General features: G+C 40.9%; 1 protein-coding gene across 1 annotated transcript in view; it reads left to right on the top strand.

Annotated features, from left to right (window-relative positions):
* The window catches only part of NAPEPLD (N-acyl phosphatidylethanolamine phospholipase D), an 84435-nt gene that overhangs the window by 47030 nt on the left and 16956 nt on the right, over positions 1-20449 (top strand). The window contains exon 3 of the mRNA XM_069229686.1: positions 4389-5035. Coding sequence (XP_069085787.1) covers positions 4389-5035 — 647 coding nt within the window. The remainder of the gene's footprint in view (positions 1-4388; positions 5036-20449) is intronic.

Genomic DNA, 20449 nt, shown 5'->3' with positions numbered 1-20449 from the left:
ACGATAAATTGAGTACTAGAATACCTTATTAATTACAGTGCTACAAAGCAACATAACTGGTAGGAAATGCAAAAGAAATACCATTCTTATGACTTCTGGATGTGATGCTAGTAGATGTGTTGCTTTGATACCATAAGCCTACCTTAGTTCTTCAAACTATGGCTGTATTGCGTCAGGATTTTACTCCATTTAAAATGGCATCTGTGACAGCAGGGCATTGAAGATAATCTTTTAAACCTGCCAAAGGGGTGATAGATGAGCCTGTGATCCTTCCAGGATAGTACTCTTGTTTGATAAAATAACATCCATTCAGTTAGTTGACAGGGAATCTTTCCCATCAATAGATTCTAATTGCATCGGTCAACTTACCTAGGGACCAACCATTCGGAGTGGGTGGAGTGTTGTGGAGATATTACTTGCTTATTTCATGTCATCCTTTCGTCTCCAACACAAAGAAAATAACAGGCATTTATTGGAGCCCTACTTCTGGTATCCGGTAATATAGGAAAGGCCCAATGTCACTCGCGACTGCTGCAGTGGACTCATTCCTTTGCTGCACCATGCATGCTTAATTATAAATGCTGTAACATTTCCACGCAGAAGCATTGTCCTCAACTCCAGCTTAAAAATGAGAGATTTGTCTAATGTAAGTGTGATGGGAGGGCGTCCTAAAGAAGAGCACCCCCAGTGCCTTATGTCTGTCCTCCTAATTATTGGGAGATTTGATATAGAAAGAAGTCACCTAAAACAATTTTTTGTAAAAAAAAATTTTTTTTAAAGAAGATGGAAGGTGGTGGTTTTTGGAACTTACCAAACCTGAGGTCCATAAACGCTCCCAGATCCCTCACCTGTTCCATCCGAGAATCCTGCATTCAAACCAATAAAAAAGGAAAAGATTCTAAAAGAAAGGGCAGGTTCCTAAAAGTAGTGTCCAATGTTTTGGCCCTTTTAAAGGCCAAGTCAGGTTGCCTGTGTTCATAATTGCACCTTCTTTGTGGTCCACAAATGATGATCCTAGTCCATGTGCACTGCTGTTGAGTTTCATCTGCATATATTTGTAAATCATGATCATACTGAGAGAGAAACTCCGCCAGTGAATGCATATATGGATGTTTAAAAACAGATGGCAGCGAGGATCGCTGGGGGATCCCAGACTTCAGTTAGTTGGAGAAGTCACCTTAATATTGGATATTGCCAACTAAACAACGTCCAAGCAGTTCTACTGCTGTTCCTCTTATACCCATCCTTGTTCCATTCACTTAGTGTACCTGCTGGTCTACCAGTCATAATCTGCTCAGATGTCGAGCCTTGCTAGGACTTGGGTCTAACCGTACTTTCAGTGTCTGACAGTACCTTTAGGTACAACATAAAAATGCATTCGCTCACAATTCCTCTCCTTCTTCGATGCGACATTCCCTGTAGATATAGAGCATGTTTCAGCTATTCCATGCCGTCATTGCAATAATCTGACAGAGCTCATCTACTGGGTGAGTAAATTCCCCTTAAGCCTAGGGATGAGAACACAGTCCCTTACCACGAGCTCTTGTGGTGTTGAAGGTAGTGGTTAAAAGTGGTTCCACTGCTGAAGAGGCAAAGAAATGCCCCATAACTATATTTCTTCCTCCGTTTGACACCTCAATAGTGGACAAGAGGCTGTAGATTAATTTATTTTATTAAACTTTCTTTCATGCTGTGTCCGAGCACAAGGCAATTTTGCACACCTTTAGCAACCAATTCTTTCAAACAATACTTATTGTTTCATGTCAAATATGGATAAAAATGAAATGGAGAAAAAATGATTTTGCTTTCACGTGGGTTGCTTTTGATTAAATCCAGCAGTGTAGCTAGGTGTAATCTCAGCCTTCGGCCCTTGTGTCATGAAATGATGGTTTGAGGTATAGGGAACAATAGCTTGGACCTAGCAACATGTAGCAAGGAGACCTTCATTAGACCTTCTTTGGCTGCCTATACCAGATATTAAACGTTACCGCTTTTGTAAATGCTTGCTGCTTTCATCACTGAGACAGCCAAAACCAAGTGGTGTTTGTAGGTCGCCTTTTCCAACAAACACCTTTCTTTCTGAAAGACAGAAGCTAAGTAGGTTGGCTCGAGAGTTTGCACAAAGGAAATGTCCTAATACAATCTCAGAGGGATTTTGAAGCACAAGTGTTACTGTGTTATTCTTCTAGTTATTCTTCTAGTTTAGATGCTAAGTTTGTGGTTTTACATGTATTTTGAAACATGTGGCAGCGTATGTTTTGAAAGAAAGGTTTTAGTAGTTAGGAGCAGATTAAGAATCACCTATTAAAATTAATGAATATGCATTACACATTCTTCTAGCCTGATAAATGTTCGAATGTCTTTTGTTCAAGACGGGGATCCCCCACATCACACCATATATACACATTTGAGGACAACAGGTTAAGAGGCTTAGCAATCAAACTCTAGTTTAAGGTTCAGCACTTGGTTAATGAGAATAAATTGGCACTTCAGGGACAGAAAAGACGCACTGGAGGTATTACAGCAATGTCTTAACCCATGCCTGCGGAAAAGAGAGCTCTCTGTCTGCCTGGGAGTGAACAGTTAGTTAATTGGATTACAGTAATTCTAATCCATTGTATATACAAACCGAAGGACCTAGGAATAATCTATATCCTTTGCCTACAGCTACATTACAGCAGTCGTTGTTTAAATCGATAAAACAGTAAGTAAAGCAAATAATGTTTCTCAGGCCCAGAACAGGCGATGTTAGATTTTGCAACAGACACACAACTATCTCCATCCACATGTAAATTGATAACTATCCGTGGAGAGGTTCACGTGCTGTTCGAGTCTGTTAATGTTTTTATATGTTTCATTTCTTGAATCATTAGTTTAAGTGATCGTAAGAGAACACTACAAACATTACCTTCTCTGTTTTATACTACAGAGAACCAAAGGAATACTTAGTGTTTCTATTGTATTGCTTCTGCATCCTATTTATTTTTGTGTTATGTTATAAACCGTTGTCACCTAGCCTGATAAGGTAAAATAGCAATTTATGGTTAAGCCATAAAATAATGGCTCCTATTGCAAATCCCACCAGGAAAAGTCGAAGGGATAATTGAGACCAGGACTACTTTATAAAATGGAGGACCAGACCACCTGTTCTATTTTTCAAGGCTTCTGCGCTGTTATGGTTCAGCAATTACTTTATGTAGTAGTTTTGTATTTCTGAACAGGAATTCACATCGTCCTAAACAGGAATTAACGGAGGGTTAATTAAACTACAGAGATTTCATCACACATCACTTATAATATAAATAAATACTGTTGTGCACAAATGGAAAAATAATCACTTATTTTTCGAAGATCAAGCTGTGAAATTAGGCCAGTATTATTGTTTAATTGAATGTAATGTTTAGTATTGCTTTAATCCATTTTATCCCAGCATGTATATTCCATGTGATATAAAACATGGTATCACTGATAAAGCTAGACTGTTTCATGTGGGTCTCTTTTCTGCACTAATGTTGATCACGTTATGCATAGAATGCTGTACTGAAACCTTTTTATTTGGATAATTATTTTTAAAATGCATAACCATGTGATACACGTAGAAAATAATAGCTGTTTTGGTCTAGTCTATGCGGTGGCAGCCCAAATAATTATTTGTGGTGCATTTAATGAATGTTTTGCCATTCTGACACACACCTCCTGCTAAATAACCTGTTGCTGCAGAGCTGTCTGTTTTGTTATTGCTTTCAGAAATGTAGTAACTTCACCATCATAAGGAGATGGAAACTGAGACGGGAAACTAAATAGAACTCCCAAAAAGCCAGATGGCAAAAACATATTGTACAGTTGTGTCCATATTTAAGCCTGAAGTGTGTATCTTTCCCTGAGCTGCTATTACAAGAATAAGAAAGAAGGGTTGACTGTAGCACACTTGGAAGAAGCAGTCACCTACAGCTGGAGTGGGTGCTCAGGCATCAGCACTCCAAGGAAGCGGGTGGTGGAGTCTAGAACATTCCTCGATTGAAGGGACTAGAGTACGGGAGGTTTCCATAATGGAAGTGGGGACACTAGCAGCTGGAGAAGGGAGGGCAATAGGTGTCATATGCTGCCTAAACTGGAGTGTTTCATGTTGGTGCATGCAATTCCGGGTGATAGCTTATATCTTGTGATCCCATGTTTATTGCTTGAAGGAACAACCAAACAGGTTTTCCTAATTCCATTATACATGCCTTCTATTGGAGTCAATTTTAATAATAACTTATTGGAGCGTAGTAAGTCAGTTTTTTTTACGTCTGTTTCTCAGTTGTTCCATTGTATGTACTGTTTTGACTTGAACACAAAATGTAACATGGATTAAGAACCAATAATGAAAATTATTTATTTTTTCCTAGGAATTAGACAAGGAACTGCCAGTGTTGGAACCTTACTTTGTTCAGCAGCCAGAGCTTGCTGGAAGGACGGACAGTGGCATCCGTGTAACTTGGTTAGGGCATGCAACAGTACTGGTGGAAATGGATGAGCTAGTGTTAATCACAGACCCAGTTTTCAGCCATCGGGCCTCTCCAGTCAGCTTCATGGGGCCAAAGCGATATCGAGCACCACCATGCACAATAGAGCAGCTTCCAAAACTTGATGCAGTCCTGATCAGTCACAACCACTATGACCATTTGGATTACAACACTGTCGTCGGCCTAAATCAGCGCTTTGGCGGGGAACTCAGGTGGTTTGTACCTTTGGGCCTCCTGGACTGGATGCAAAGGTGCGGCTGTGAGAATGTGATTGAGCTGGACTGGTGGGAAGAGAACTGTGTTCCTGGCCATGATGAAGTTACCTTTGTGTTTACCCCTGCTCAACACTGGTGCAAGAGGACTGCAACTGATGACAACAAGGCTCTTTGGGGCAGCTGGTCTGTCCTTGGGCCATGCAACCGCTTCTTCTTTTCAGGAGACACTGGCTATTGCGCTGCCTTTGAACAGATAGGGAAACGATTTGGACCTTTTGACCTTGCAGCTATTCCTATTGGGGCCTATGAGCCAAGGTGGGTATACTTCTTAGTAAGTTCAACCTCAAATTCCCTTGTTCATTTTGTGCCTGACTTTTGTAATGTTTGTAGAGCACCCACGTCCCTGTAAATTGTTATATGAAATATAAACAGGAGGATCTTTAGTCAGCTATTCCAGTCTAATCCTTTGCTGCAGGAAATCTAAGCACATGCTTGTAACAAACGTTTATACATTGGGGTAAACTGGGTCTATGATGCCATCACTTGGCCCGTTCCATATGCGGCTCTTAGGTTTATTTGAGGATTATGTTGGATGAAAAACATATCTTTAGGATTTAAATAGGAAAAAACTTGAGGAATTGAGTCTCAGCAGAAATATATTGTACCTATAATGTGTTGCTGTGGATTTCTAATTATCTCGAACGCTTTGAAGGCACAACATATTTGTTCGGATCAATTATAATCTCTACCTTGGACAGCATCTCCCTAAATTTAGTAAAATTAGAATCTGTTATACCCCTGTTAGCAGCTTGAGAATTTAGGAAGGCTATCACTTGGGACTAGATGGTAGCACTGTGTGCTGAATAGCATACGAGTGTCCGGTTTCTGGGAGTCTCAGATGATGTTTTAAAGACTGTAGCTGGTCTGTTAGATAGGCAATGTCAGCCACATATAGAGAGCTCAGCAGTTTAAAGTCGGTAAGAGTTGGTTGCTGTGTACAAGACTTATCATTTTCTAGTGGAAATACGTTTAAAAAAAATCTAGCAAGCTGTGCTTAATAATCAAGTGGCTTCTGGGCGAGCTACGTTCTAAATATGAAATACTTTTACCAGCACACTATTTAGTTTGTAAATCTTAACAAAACTGGACACTGTGAACCAGAACCAACTTTTTTTTTATTTTATATTTTTTAAGAAAAACAATTGTTTTAGTGCCTTTTTGTAATAGATATTAAAGACAAGTCAATATATTCAATACAATCATGTTTATTGATTCCGGCACCCATCTCCGCATCTGCCCCACCCACCATTTAAAATTATAGTCTGCTACATTTATGCCTGCTTGCAGTTCACTCACCTTGTTCCAAATAGTACTCAATGCCTGTCCTGGCAGGGACAGTAAATGTTCCCTACATTATGAGTCTGGCCCTTGCCTACATTGAATCCAGTTTTCCTCATGGGGTATCATCGTGCATCGTATATTACAACTTCTAAATTACAACACATGTCCACAGCGGCCTACCGTTTCTGGATTCCTCCAGTTTTGGTTGCGATCCTTTATGGTGCTGTAAGGATGTGTCCTTGAGTCACATGCTATTCTTTTCCCAAAGATTATAAGGTGACTAGCTGAGTCGGTGTTCATGTCTTGTACTCCCAAAGTAATTTTTTAACATTGCAATATTACACCAGATATATTTTTATTTTTTCTTTATTTATTTCTGGTACATGCACAGCTTCCAATCTTTGTTTCAAAATATTCTTTTGCCTATTACAGTGTAACCCAATCTTTAAAAAAACATACTCTACCATTGCTTCTGTACCTCTCCAATGGAAACTATTTGTAGACTATGGTGTTTGGATATATATATATATGTGTGTGTGTGTATATATATATATATATGTTCGGTGGCATGTGTAGCTGCAGATACACATGCTGTGCATTATCCTGCCATCTAGTGTTGGGCTCGGAGTGTTACAAGTTGTTTTTCTTCGAAGAAGTCTTTTCGAGTCATGAGACCAAGGGACTCCTCCCTTTCGGCTCCATTGCGCATGGGCGTCGACTCCATCTTAGATTGTTTTCTTTCCGCCATCGGGTTCGGACGTGTTCCTCTTCGCTCCGTATTTCGAATCGGAAAAGTCAGCTAAATATCGAAAATTCAACTGTATTGTTCTCGCTCGGTACCGGTTTAGTGTTAGCGTACCGATAGCAGAAGCGCTCCGGCGGCCCTTCGGGGCTTCCGCTCTTCAGCGGGGCCTGATCGGCCCGACCGCATCCATCGACAAACTAATGGACCGGACCCCCTTCCGTTTCTGTCCTAAGAAACCTTATACAGACCAACACCTGGTCTGTAATCTGTGTTTATCACCGGAACACAGGTAGGATACTTGTGAGGCCTGTCGGGTGTTTCGATTAAAAAAAGACCCTAGCTGATCGAAGAGCGAGAAGACTACAAATGGCGTCGACACCGAGAGAACAACTCGACGTCGAGGAGGAGGAAAGAATTTCCATCCAGGGGACGGACTCTGACGAATCCGAAAGTGAGCGACCCACGACGATGCAGAAAACAGTGAGTAAAACTGCCCCGTCCAAAACTCACACAAAGATCGTTAAGGCCAAGGGGATGCCACCGCCAGCAGGCCATGGTTTAACCCATCGAAAAGAAGGTGACCAAACATCGGCACCGAAAAAGGCCAAAGAATTGCCGAAGACATCCGACTCCGGTCAAGATTCAGGCACCGAACGATCTCGACACCAAGAGATCGACTCACACAAGGTGAGAACCGAAAAATACTTAATTGGAAGCATCGGTACTGAAAAAAGCGGCTTCGGAGCCGAAAAGAAGCTCTTACACAGAAGAGCAAGGACTTTCCAGACAAATGCATTAAAAACACAGATTTGAGCAGGAAATCAGTATGGTGGAACCAGACCATACGCAAAGGAGGTTGCATATTCAGAAAGAGACTGGAAAAATACAAACTCTTCCTCCAATCAAAACCAAAAGAAAGCTGGCATTTCATGAGTCAGAAATGCAGCCGAAGGCGAAGATGGCCAGAGATAAAACCCCACCACCAAGGTTTTCTCCACAACCTTCTCCACTACACTCACCATAGCTGTCCCCGGTAAGAACACCTCCAGTGCAGTCACCTACGCATACAGGGATGACACAGGATGATCCTGATGCATGGGACTTATATGATGCACCAGGATCAGACAACAGCCCAGATTGTTACCCAACAAGGCCGTCACCTCCAGAGGGACAGTACTGCATATACGCAGGTACTATCAAGGGCAGCTACGTTCCACAATGTAGCAATGCATTCAGAGCCAATAGAGGATGATTTTCTGTTCAACACCTTGGCATCCACCCACACTTCCTACCAGAGTCTGCCAATGCTCCCGGGCATGCTCAAACATGCAAAACAGGTATTCCAGGAGCCAGTTAAAGGAAGGGCTATGACGCCTAGGGTGGAGAAAAAATACAAGCCTCCCCCAACGGACCCTGTGTTTATAACACAGCAACTTACACCAGACTCGGTGGTTGTAGAAGCAGCAAGAAAGAGGGCAAACTCTCAACCGTCAGACGCTCCACCGCCTGACAAAGAGAGTAGGAAGTTTGACGCAGCAGGCAAACGAGTGGCAGCACAGGCAGCCAATCAATGGCGGATCGCAAACTCACAAGCCCTACTTGCTCGCTACGACAGGGCAGACTGGGACGAGGTGCAACACATTATACAACACTTGCCCAAAGAACACCAGAAACGTGCCCAGCAGTTTGTGGAAGAAGGACAAGCAATATCCAACAACCAAATAAGGTCCGCATTAGACTCTGCAGACACGGCAGCACGAACTGTCAACACTGCGGTAACCATTCGCAGGCATGCATGGTTACGAAGCTCTGGATTCAAGACAGAAATCCAACAAGCAGTGTTGAACATGCCTTTTAACCAGGAACAATTGTTTGGGCCGGAAATGGACACAGCAATTGAAAAATTTATGAAGGACACGGCCAAAACCATGGGCGCGCTCTACTCCTTACAGGGCAGAGGCACATTTAGAAAGCCACAATTTAGAGGGGGGTTTCGAATGCAAACACCAGAGCCTTCCACCTCACAAACCAGACCCACCTATCAGGGACAATACCAGAGAGGTGGGTTTTGTGGCTCATATAGAGGTGGACAATTCCCAAGAGGAAGGGGAAAGTTCCAGACACCTAAGACAAGTCAAACCAAACAGTGACTTCAATGTCACAAAACCCCAACACTTAACACCAGTGGGGGGGAGAGACTTACCGCATACTACCAAAACTGCACACACATAACTACGGACGCATGGGTCCTAGCCATTATCCAACATGGTTATTGCATAGAATTCACAAATTACCCGCCAGATGTGCCCCCAAAGGCACACAATATGTCCAAACAACACTTAGACCTATTACAACTAGAGGTCCAAGCATTATTACAAAAACAAGCAATAGAGTTAGTACCCAACCATCAGAAAGGAACAGGCGTCTACTCACTATATTTCCTAATTCCAAAGAAGGACAACACTTTAAGACCTATATTAGACCTCAGAACAATGGATCTCTTCATCAAGTCGGATCACTTCCACATGGTAACACTTCAAGACGTGGTTCCCTTACTAAAAAAGGAGGACTACATGTCAACATTAGATCTCAAGGATGCCTACTTTCACATACCCATCCACCCTTCTCACAGAAAATACTTAAGGTTTGTAATACACAGCGTACACTATCAATTCAAAGTGTTACCGTTCGGGATAACAACAGCCCCAAGAGTATTTACAAAATGCCTTGCAGTAGTAGCCGCTCACATAAGGAGACAGCACATGCACGTATTCCCATACTTAGACGACAGGCTAATAAAAACCAACACTCAACAACAGTGACTTCTTCACACGCAATACGTTATAGAAACTCTACACAAACTAGGGTTTTCGATAAATTACCAGAAATCACATCTGCAGCCATCCCAAATACAACAATACTTGGGAGCAACACTCAACACACAAAAAGCGATTGCCACTCCAAGTCCACAAAGGGTACAAGCGTTCCAAAATATAACATCAAGCATACAGCCAAACCAACACTACCCAGTAAGGTTTGTAATGAAACTTCTAGGCATGATGTCTTCATGCATAGCCATTGTCCCAAACGCGAGATTACACATGCGGCCCTTACAACAGTGCCTAGCAAAACAATGGACACAAGCACAGGGTCAACTCCAAGATCTAGTGTTGATAGACCGCCAGACACACTTCTTGCCTCAATGGTGGAACCCTATAAATTTAAACCAAGGGCGGCCATTCCAGGACCCAGTGCCTCAAGATGTGATCACAACAGATGCTTCCATGATGGGGTGGGGAGCACAACTCAACAAGCACAGCATACAGGGACAATGGGACAATCAACAAAAACAACTCCACATAAATCATTTAGAACTGTTGCCAGTGTTTCTAGCATTAAAAGCATTTCAACCACTAATAGCCCACAAACACATTCTTGTCAAAACCGACAACATGACAACAATGTATTATCTCAACAAACAAGGAGGGACACACTCGTCATAACTGTGTCTCTTAGCACAAAAAATTTGGCATTGGGCAATTCACAATCACATTCGCTTAATAGCACAATATATCCCAGGCATTCAAAACCAGTTAGCCGACAATCTCATTCGAGATCACCAGCAAACTCACGAATGGGAAATTCATCCCCAGATCCTACAGGATCACTTCTTTCGCTGGGGAACACCAAACATAGACCTATTCACAACAAAAGAAAACGCAAAATGCCAAAACTTCGCATCCAGGTACCCACATCCTCAATCCAAGGGCAATGCACTATGGATAAGTTGGTCAGGGATATTTGCTTACGCTTTTCGCCCTCTCCCACTCATTACTTATCTGGTCAACAAACTAAGTCAAGAGAAACTCAAACTAATACTCATAGCAGCAACCTGGGCTCGCCAACCGTGGTACACAACACTGCTGGACTTATTAGTGGTACCGCACAAAAAATTACCAAACAGGCCAGACCTGTTAACTCAACACAAACAACAAATCAGACACCTGAATCCAGCATTGCTCAGTCTAGCAATCTGGCCCCTGAAGTCTTAGAATCTGGACACTTAAACCTTACACAAGAATGTATGGAGGTCATTAAACAAACTAGAAAACCTACTACAAGACATTGTTACGCAAACAAATGGAAAAGATTTGTTTACTACTGCCACACTAATCATATTCAACCACTACATGCTTCCGCAAAGGACATTGTAAGCTACTTAATACACTTACAAAAGTCTAAGCTAGCATTCTCTTCAATTAAAATACATCTCACAGCAATATCTGCCTATCTGCAGATTACACATACAACATCACTTTTTAGAATACCAGTCATCAAAGAATTTATGGAGGGGCTAAAAAGAATCATACCCCCAAGAACACCACCAGTTCCCTCGTGGAACCTCAAAATTGTGTTAACACGATTCATGGGACCACCATTTGAACCCATGCACTCTTGTGAGATGCAATACTTAACTTGGAAAGTAGCCTTCCTAATAGCTATCACATCTCTTAGAAGAGTAAGTGAAATACAAGCATTTACTATACAAGAACCCTTTATACAAATACATAAACATAAAGTGGTTCTCCATACAAATCCCAAGTTCCTACCAAAGGTCATATTGCCATTCCACCTAAACCAAACAGTAGAACTCCCAGTCTTCTTTCCACAACCAGATTCAGTAGCTGAAAGAGCCTTACATACATTAGATATAAAGAGAGCACTAATGTATTACATTGACAGAACAAAACAATTTAGTAAAACAAAACAATTGTTCGTAGCTTTCCAAAAACCTCATGCAGGTAATCCTATATTCAAACAAGGCATTGCCAGATGGATAGTTAAATGTATTCAAACTTCCTATATTAAAGCAAAAAGAGATCTACCTATTACACCAAGAGCGCATTCCACTAGGAAAAAAGGCGCCACAATGACTTTTCTGGGGGAATATACCTATGACAGAAATTTGTAAGGCAGCCACCTGGTCTACGCCTCATACATTCACTAAGCATTACTGTGTAGAGGTGTTAGCAACACAACAAGCCACAGTAGGACAGGCTGTATTAAGAACATTATTTCAGACAACTTCAACTCCTACAGGCTAAGCCACCGCTTTTTGGGGAGTTACTGCTTATTAGTCTATGCACAGCATGTGTATCTGCAGCTACACATGCCACCCAACGGAAAATGTCACTTACCTAGTGTACATCCGTTCGTGGCATGAGACGCTGCAGATTCACATGCGCCCTCCCACCTCCCCGGGAGCCTGTAGCCGTTATTATTTGAATGAAAATTGTAAATTTGTAAATAAATATTATTTTAATATACATCTAGTATATTCGCAACTCCTACCTCACCCTCTGCGGGGAAAACAATCTAAGATGGAGTCGACGCCCATGCACAATGGAGCCGAAAGGGAGGAGTCCCTCGGTCTCGTGACTCGAAAAGACTTCTTCGAAGAAAAACAACCTGTAACACTCCGAGCCCAACACTAGATGGCAGGATAATGCACAGCATGTGTATCTGCAGCTACACAAGCCACGAACAGATGTACACTAGGTAAGTGACATTTTCCATATATAAAAAAAAAATTATATATATATATATATATATAAAAACGGACTTTTGAGGAATGTTACTGTCAATTTGGTCAAGCCATGTCATTATATATTTAGTATTTTGGAGCACTGACCTAGCTACAATGACCAACAGTGGGTACTAAAATGAATACTAAAGTTGTTGTGAATTCAAACATATCTACATTGTGCACTGTATAGATATATCAATGGTATGCATATTTAAACATTTTACTTTAAGCATATTTGAACGGAATCACACAATATTTGGCCAATGTAGGAAGCCAGGATTACAACCAATGTCTTCACGATCTAAGGACAGCGACGTAGTCACTAGTACACAACATAGCCACTACAATACATCTCCTCCTTTAATCCTGATTAAAAATCCAAAACTTTTTGATGGCTACATCTGAGTGATTTTGCCTATTAGCATGCATCAGAATGAGGGAGTTCTTTTTCATGATGAAACATATAGTGAGCGAAGGAGGGGCATTTTTCAGCCACTAACTTTTTTCTTTAGAGGGTAACAGCAGAAGTCATGCCTTAGTCGTATCCCTATATTTATTTTTTAAACAAACATAATTGTTTTTTGCAGTAAGTACAGCTTGTGTCAAATTCACTTGCTGCTTGAGCAGTGTCTGAAATCACAGAGACCTCAGTGGTAACCGTTTTTCTCTCTTAGGGGATCTCCATTGATACTCCTAAGCAATGAATAGTCCTGCCCATGTGCAGGGTTCCCGGAGCACTTTTTCTCAAGTTCCTCTAAAGTGCTGATGTTCTCCATTCTTCAGGAAGGCCTGCAGAGTCACTTAAGAAACAAAGTATGCAGCCTAAAGGACAAGCTACAGTGGCCCAATTATTAATCTTGAACTTAAAAAATAAAAAAAAAGGCCAGAAGGAACAAATATGGGTATAATTTTCATGATGTTCATATATATATATATATATATATATATATATATATATATATATATATATATATATATATATATATATATATATATATATATATATTGCATAAATCTTTCACAAACCCTTTTTTGTTAGAGTATAAAGATGAAGGGAAGCAGGACAGTGTAGCCCCATAGGCTGTTATGCAAGTTAAAAATAGACTGCCCCTTTAAGAACCTAGGGACCACTAGTATCCCATCATGCTCAGCAGGTGACCATTGCTTCAGTTCTTTGAGGCGATGCATGAGTGATGCGTAGGTCCCATGGTTTACCCCTGTCAACTCCACCGGGATGGAGGGTGGGTTGCTTATTACTTCAATGGAGATTCCCCTAAGAGAGAACTGGGATGACGGGTAAGATACCATTTCTTCTCTCTTAGGGGAACTCCATTGATTGTCATAAGCACTGAAGAGAGTAGCAAGCCTATCCCCACCAAAAGTGGCGGAGAAGACGAGGAATGACTCCAGTAACCTTTTAAGCAAAGAGATTTCTGAGGGAGGCCTGTCCTACTTGAGCATCTACTCTAGCATCTGAGTCCAAGCAGTAGTGTTTGGTAAATGTGTGAATGGATCTCGATGTAGCTGCTTTGCAGATTTCCGCTGTTGGGACATTCCTCATTAAAGTGTCCGTTTTACCCCTAGTGTGCCTTTGGTTTAGCTGATAGAGCTTTGTTGGTTTTTTGATAGCACAGTAGGATGCAGAACACTATTCACCGAAAAATGCATTGTTTGGAAAGGGGCTAACCCTATACGGACCGGGCCCTAGCTAATAAACAATTGGTCCGAACTACGAATGTCCCATGTTTTATCTAAATAAAACTTCAAGACTCCCTTTACATCAAGTGGGTGAAGTGCCCTTTCAGCCAGGGTTTAAGAATGCTGAAAGAATGTCAGTAATGATATTGTCTGATTGCGTAGAAATCCGAAATAACCTTTGGGAGTAATTTCGGGTGAGTTCTCATGACCACTTTCTTAGAGTGGAAGACTGTGTATGGCTCATTAGAGCATAATGCTTGAATCTTGCTAACCCTGCGCGCGGATGAGATTGCTACAAGGAAAGCTGTTCTCCATGAAAGATGTTGTAGGGATGCCTTGTGACTTTTTTCTTTGCCTCAGAAAATATTGAAACAGCACCAGGCTCCTTGCTGGGGTACAGATATTGGGAGTCATGCAGATACACACAAGTATGCATCAGCACCCCAGTGAAGGTATCCCTCTTAGCTTAAGAAAAAATTCCAATAGCACCCGAGTCCCTGCACGGGACAGAAACAGAAGTTTGGGCCTGGTGTCATTTGACTCTGAAGTTAACTTTCTGATCATAGAAATGTCTGAACACTGCAAACTGTGGTGTGGCATGCAAGGATGCTATTGTTTATTACCTAGAATTCCCTTCACAGGTTATACCTTAGTTAAAAATAGTACTTGCTCTTATATCTCTAACAATAGGTTTCAAAATGTGTGAAAAATAGCAAAACATCCACCACTCGTTTGCCCTCAATGAAGAAATATCTCATGTGGCTAGGCCTGTCATAGCAGATGGGAATAGTTCAGATACATGACAGTGTGAAGTCAATATAGTGTCAATGTGGTCTTCATATTTCCACAATTTTCACCTATTCCTCTTTCATGTGGTAGGCCCACCCACCCATTTGATGAGGTTTTTTTTCCCAGTAAAAGTATAAGACCACTGGATGGTTTGCCATGTCCTGGAAATACTGGAATTTTATATCACAGAAAAATGAGGGAATTGTGATTATTTTGGTACCCATACTAAAGAATTTGTATGGGATTTTGTTTTATAATAAAACATTTTGGGGTTCATGCAAGAAATATATCTGTTGATTCTCTTATGCCTATAGTTTTCAGAATTATCAGAGTTTAGTAGGTTCGCCTTATTTAGTGTCAGCTGATACAGTGATACAAATACTGCAGACATCCCCAAACCAATCTCCCTAAAAACATACCCTGGTGTTTAGAATGTGGAACCTTGCTCAAACCCATGGAAACTCCTCCCATGTATGATAAACCTACACGGGGATTTGGGTCAAACCTTGAGAAGGATAGGTTCCTGTGGGAGTAAAACTTAAGGAAACAACCATGTTTTTTTTAATGACAAATGGGTTGAAAACTTGACAGATGTCTTGTTATGTGCTATCTTACACACAGACATACAGGGTGAAGGAGGTTTGGTACTCAGCAATAGAAACCTTATGATGTGTAAATGTTAACAGTATCTTGTTGTGATATGTTTCCATAGAGGTCGGGGGTGATATTCTGTTAACAAAAGACAGGTAGCCTGAGCCAGGATTTCTCATGCAGCTTCTTTCCAAATTTCCAAAGTACTCTGCACCCAGTTTATCATCTGTAGGCACCATAATTAACAGAAAATCCATACATGTTGGACCCCCATGCTCAGGAGACTCAGAAAATACATTTGGGCGCCATCTCTTGGCAGAGATATGTTTCTGCAGAAAGGAGACCGAAGGGAATTTCTGTTTTGGAAAAAATCTAAACTTCTTGTACAGTGTGTTCTGTTTGCCACCTAGTCAGAGCAAGAGCGATCTAGCTTCCACCATTAGTTTTCTTAGGTTAGTCAGAATTTGAAAAAAAAAAATCTGGTTTATACTCGCCTTATTGTCCTTAGTCTGATATGTCATCAAATGACCAGTGCCGCATACACAAAGATTCTGCCGTAACTGAACAGTCTGCACTAACATTACATAATTGATTGTGCAGACTATGTTCTCTAGAAAACCCACATATATTTGATCTTGCCACATTCTAGACCAGGAGTCTCAAACCTTTTCTGTAGTAAGACTTACTTTTGTTCAATGAACATCATTGTGAGCTACTATCATTAGTTTTGTTACAGTGACCACTTTGGCCTTAGTAGCCGCCCTATGCTAGATTAAAAGCGAGAATCACCTCCATGCATCAGGAGGGTTGCCAGCAGTAGTGTAAAAAAGGCTTTGTCAATTTGAAATGTCTTTACGTTGCTAATACATAAGTCATAGCTGTAATGCCAGAGCATCAAGGTAAAACTATTAGCAATAATTCTCCCGATAGCTACATGATTTGTCACTCAAATACCAGCTTTGAATATATTTTGGAAACCCATCCATTTTTCTCTAAATATCAGTTTATGAGTTCAGAAAATACAGACTTTTGTCTAAGATACACACTTTTTAATTTTGGTTTCCATATATTCAACAAAGGAAAAGCTTCAAATTTAGTAGATTAGGTTGCACACAGAAGAGCTACTCCCAGGTAGCTGGAGACCTACCAGCAGCTCACAAGCTACTGGTTGGAGAAGCCTGCTCTAGACATTCAGGGCACATTTCCCTTGCAAGCCTAGAGTAAAAATGGGTAAAATGTGGCTTGTTTATGCATAGTCCCTATTAGGTTCCATAGATTAAGAGGTCAGGTGACCTGACTGGATCCCTGAACATCTTCTTGGAAACTGGGAGCTCACTTATTTGTTGCAAAATTAAAGATGTCTCAGGTTCAGGGAGTTAACGAGTTCTATTGATATCAATTGGTGGGCAGAATTCTTGTGAATAGCACCTAATTGTCTTGAAACAGGTCGATTTTCAGTGTTACATCTTAGATCCATATTTTAACTTTATGTATATATATAAAGAATGTGTACATGCCAGAGTAATACATAGTATCGGTAGCATGAGAGCAATAGCAGATATTTATTTCTCATACAGGCAGAGTCTTGCAGTGCTGCTTTGTTTATTGTACCTGTTCTATTGGTCATGAGATACGTTTTGCTAGGATGGGCCTTGGAGTAACAGAGGAAGTATTTGTTAATAAAAAAGTAGTAAATGCCTCATATGGGTTGTCTTTGATTTGACTAATAATGCCTCCCACATCTTTAATGTATGGTTCTAGTATTATAGCTGGGGTATTTCCAGTGTAAATTGTGAAAAGGATCAAGTGCATGGAAAAGTGAAGTGATGTAATAGTTCTTTTACTTCTGATGCTGTGCTTGACTGTGGCAAGATCTGGGATAAGCACCAGGAGATGAACCAAATAAAGCATTGCTGGACTCAGTTACACGTTCAGAGGTTGGGGACACAAGTTACTCTTTACTTCAAGGAGGATAAATGCTTAGTGCATACTGCGTTCCTTGAATAGGATGCCTTTAAGGTAGTTAAACGTGGAGCCGAGTTTGAAAACTGAATATGAAAATATTAGAAAAAGAAGCTGAACTTAGGGACCAGAATAGTATCTGAAGCAGGTATTATCAAGCATACATTGATCAAATAACATAATATGGTGCTTGACTGGCTTAGTAGGTTTAGTTGCAAAGAGCTAGTGTTTAGGCAGCATTCAGAGGGGGACATTGCTGGACATAAGTTGGCCAGGTTGTTACAATAGAACACAGGCAGGAAGCAGATTTGTATTATTATAACAGAACAAAGCAGTATAATAAACACACAGCTCGAAATCAATAATCCATTCACTGCTTATTAGAAGTCAGTGTACTCAGTCCCAGATGGTTGTAGCAGCGTGACTGCTGACTCCCTCTTGCAGCACCTAACTCTATATACTCTAAACGCTGAACAGATGGATGCCTGGGAGAGCTGATTACCACACAATTGATTACTGCAGCCATAGATCTACTGGCAAAGGGCAAGACACCAGGTTCAGACAGGCTGACCGAAACCACAGAATAGTGGTGCTGTCCAAAAAAGGTTGTGATCCGCTGGACATGCACTCAAATATTCTTCTGTCTTTCCTCAATTTTGAATACAAAATACTGAGGAAGCTATTTGCTACAAGACCAGCAACATTCACTCGCGCTCTGGTACATGCAGACCAGTACCGTTTCATTCAGACTCATGAAACACAGACAAACTTAAGAATACTTTTTTATGTTGTAGACAGAACTTCAAGGGTTTGATCCTTCCCTCAGTCACCTCTTTAGACAATTATCTGCCTTATCAGCAATCCGTGCAACTGTGTTCGTGCCATGGAGGCAGATTTGAATTTAGGAATACCTAGTAAGAGTGATGCTGCTGCATTCTGCAGAATCTAGTTTTTTTCAGATGTTGTTGCATATTAATATATAGACCATTACAATAGTCTAGTTTGGAAAGAATCATGGAGGGAACTACTGATTTTTGCAGGTTGGGAGTGAAAAAAGTTATGATCTTTTTGGTTGTCCTTGGGGTGTAAAAGGTAGATAAAGTGACCAAGTTCACAATGATCACTGTAAGTAACTTTATCATCAGTGATCATTCTGAGGTTACAGGCTTTTCTGACTGGGTCGGCAGGGTTCCTAACTCTTGTGGCCAACACAAATGGGACTAAAAGGATGCTGGATTCCCAAATAAGATGATCTCTGTCTTACTTGAATTTAACTTCAGCCAGTTATTGGCCATCCAGTCATTCACTGCCTGCATGCAGTCATGGAATCTTAAGTCTGTGTCAAGTTCAAATTTCGTCAGAGACAACAATTTTTGTGTCATTGGTGCACAATGTAAGTGGGAATCCAAACTGTTTTATCAATTTGGCCAGATTAGACACATAAATGTTGAACAGTGTCTGGCTCAATGAAGAGCCTTGCAGCACTCTGCAAGGTAGAGAGAAGGGATCGGAGATGTGTTAGTCTAAAGATACGGATTGTTTTAGGAGGGCAAGGGCCGCTCCTCTAACTCTGATGTTATGTAGTCGGCCCATCAGCAGCTCATGATTGACTGTGTCAAAAGCTGCTGATAGTTCAGGTAGGATGAGGGTAGCTTTACCTCCTTGGTCAGAAGTATCTCTGATCTCCTCTGTTGCTGTGCCCCCATACTGCATAGGGTCCAGAAGATTGTTGTCCTGTATAAAGGTAGCCAGCTGAGAAGTCATAATCTTCTCCACAATCTTTTCTGGCAGAGGCAGGCGAGAAATGGGCATATAACTGTTAGGGTCAGAGAGAGGTTTTTTTTTATGAGGGGCAACACTGAGGTTATCTTCCACTGAATGAGAAAATATCCAGTAGCAAACATATGGTGGACAATGGACGTGAGATTCAAATCAATGATTTCAGGTGCCTTTCGGCCACCGAAAGGGGGACAGGGGTCATGTGGGGGAAGCAGACTTAGTAGATTTAATAAGAAACGTGACATGCTCTGAAGTTGGGTCAGAGAATCAGAAACAAATCTCAGACTTTGTGAGAGAAGAAGAAGCCGATTCCTCCAAGGATGAAACCTTGATGGTGGAGAACCTGTCATAGACTTCTTTTACTTTATTTAAAAAAACTAAAAAAAGCCAGCAAGAGCGTTACAAATGTTTGACCAGTGTGACTAGAATTGTTTGCTATTATAGAGGTCAGTTTCTTTACAGTTGGAAAGAGTTCTTTCTTTATAGAATTCTTTACAGCATCAATTTTTTGTGAAACATATCTGGACTTTTCCCTTATTATAAATGCTTTGTAGTCAGCCAGATTTTGTTTATATTTGCCTTTTTCTGACATCAGATAATCCTTCCTTCATGTAAGTTCTTCACTTCTGCATTTTTGTTTTTTGAATTCTAAGATTCTCAGTAAACCAAAGGGCCGTAGATTTAGGTCTCTTAATATAGGATGTCTTTTGTAGGGGCCAGAGAGTTGGCTGCAGTCATGATGAATAATTATCTACAGAAGCATTATTATCCTCTCTAATCAAGTGAAGATCGGGACCGTTCCCAATTAAATTGGTCTGACTGAATCTTGTGCCAAGGATGAGAATAATGTTCCTTAGGCAGGACCTTACCTAGTTGGGGGAGTTGAGATGTGGTTAAATCAAACCTCTGTGCATAGTGATCGGACCATATAAGTGGAAGAGTGCTGATATCTGTGAAAGAAAGTTTATTTGTATAATGCCATCAAGACAATGCCCTGTGGCATGAGTAGGGCCTTCCACGACCAGGGAGAGACCAAGACTTGCCGTCATATCAACTAATAATTTAGTGTCTTTATCAGAGGAATCTTCTAAATAAAAATTGAAATCTCCCAGTAAGGTGAATACCTTTGCTGTTCTAGTAGTTTTCAAGTTAGTGCTTAGATCTTGGAGGAGGATATGTCTGGGGGTTAGTGAGTTATACAGAAGTAACCCATTAAAGGTTTGAGATTTAGACAACT

Source organism: Pleurodeles waltl, chromosome 4_1 (genome assembly GCF_031143425.1).
Source record: "Pleurodeles waltl isolate 20211129_DDA chromosome 4_1, aPleWal1.hap1.20221129, whole genome shotgun sequence".
NCBI lineage: Eukaryota > Metazoa > Chordata > Amphibia > Caudata > Salamandridae > Pleurodeles > Pleurodeles waltl.
The sequence above is the reverse complement of the archived record's forward strand: the minus strand, read 5'-3'. Positions and strand labels throughout refer to the sequence as shown.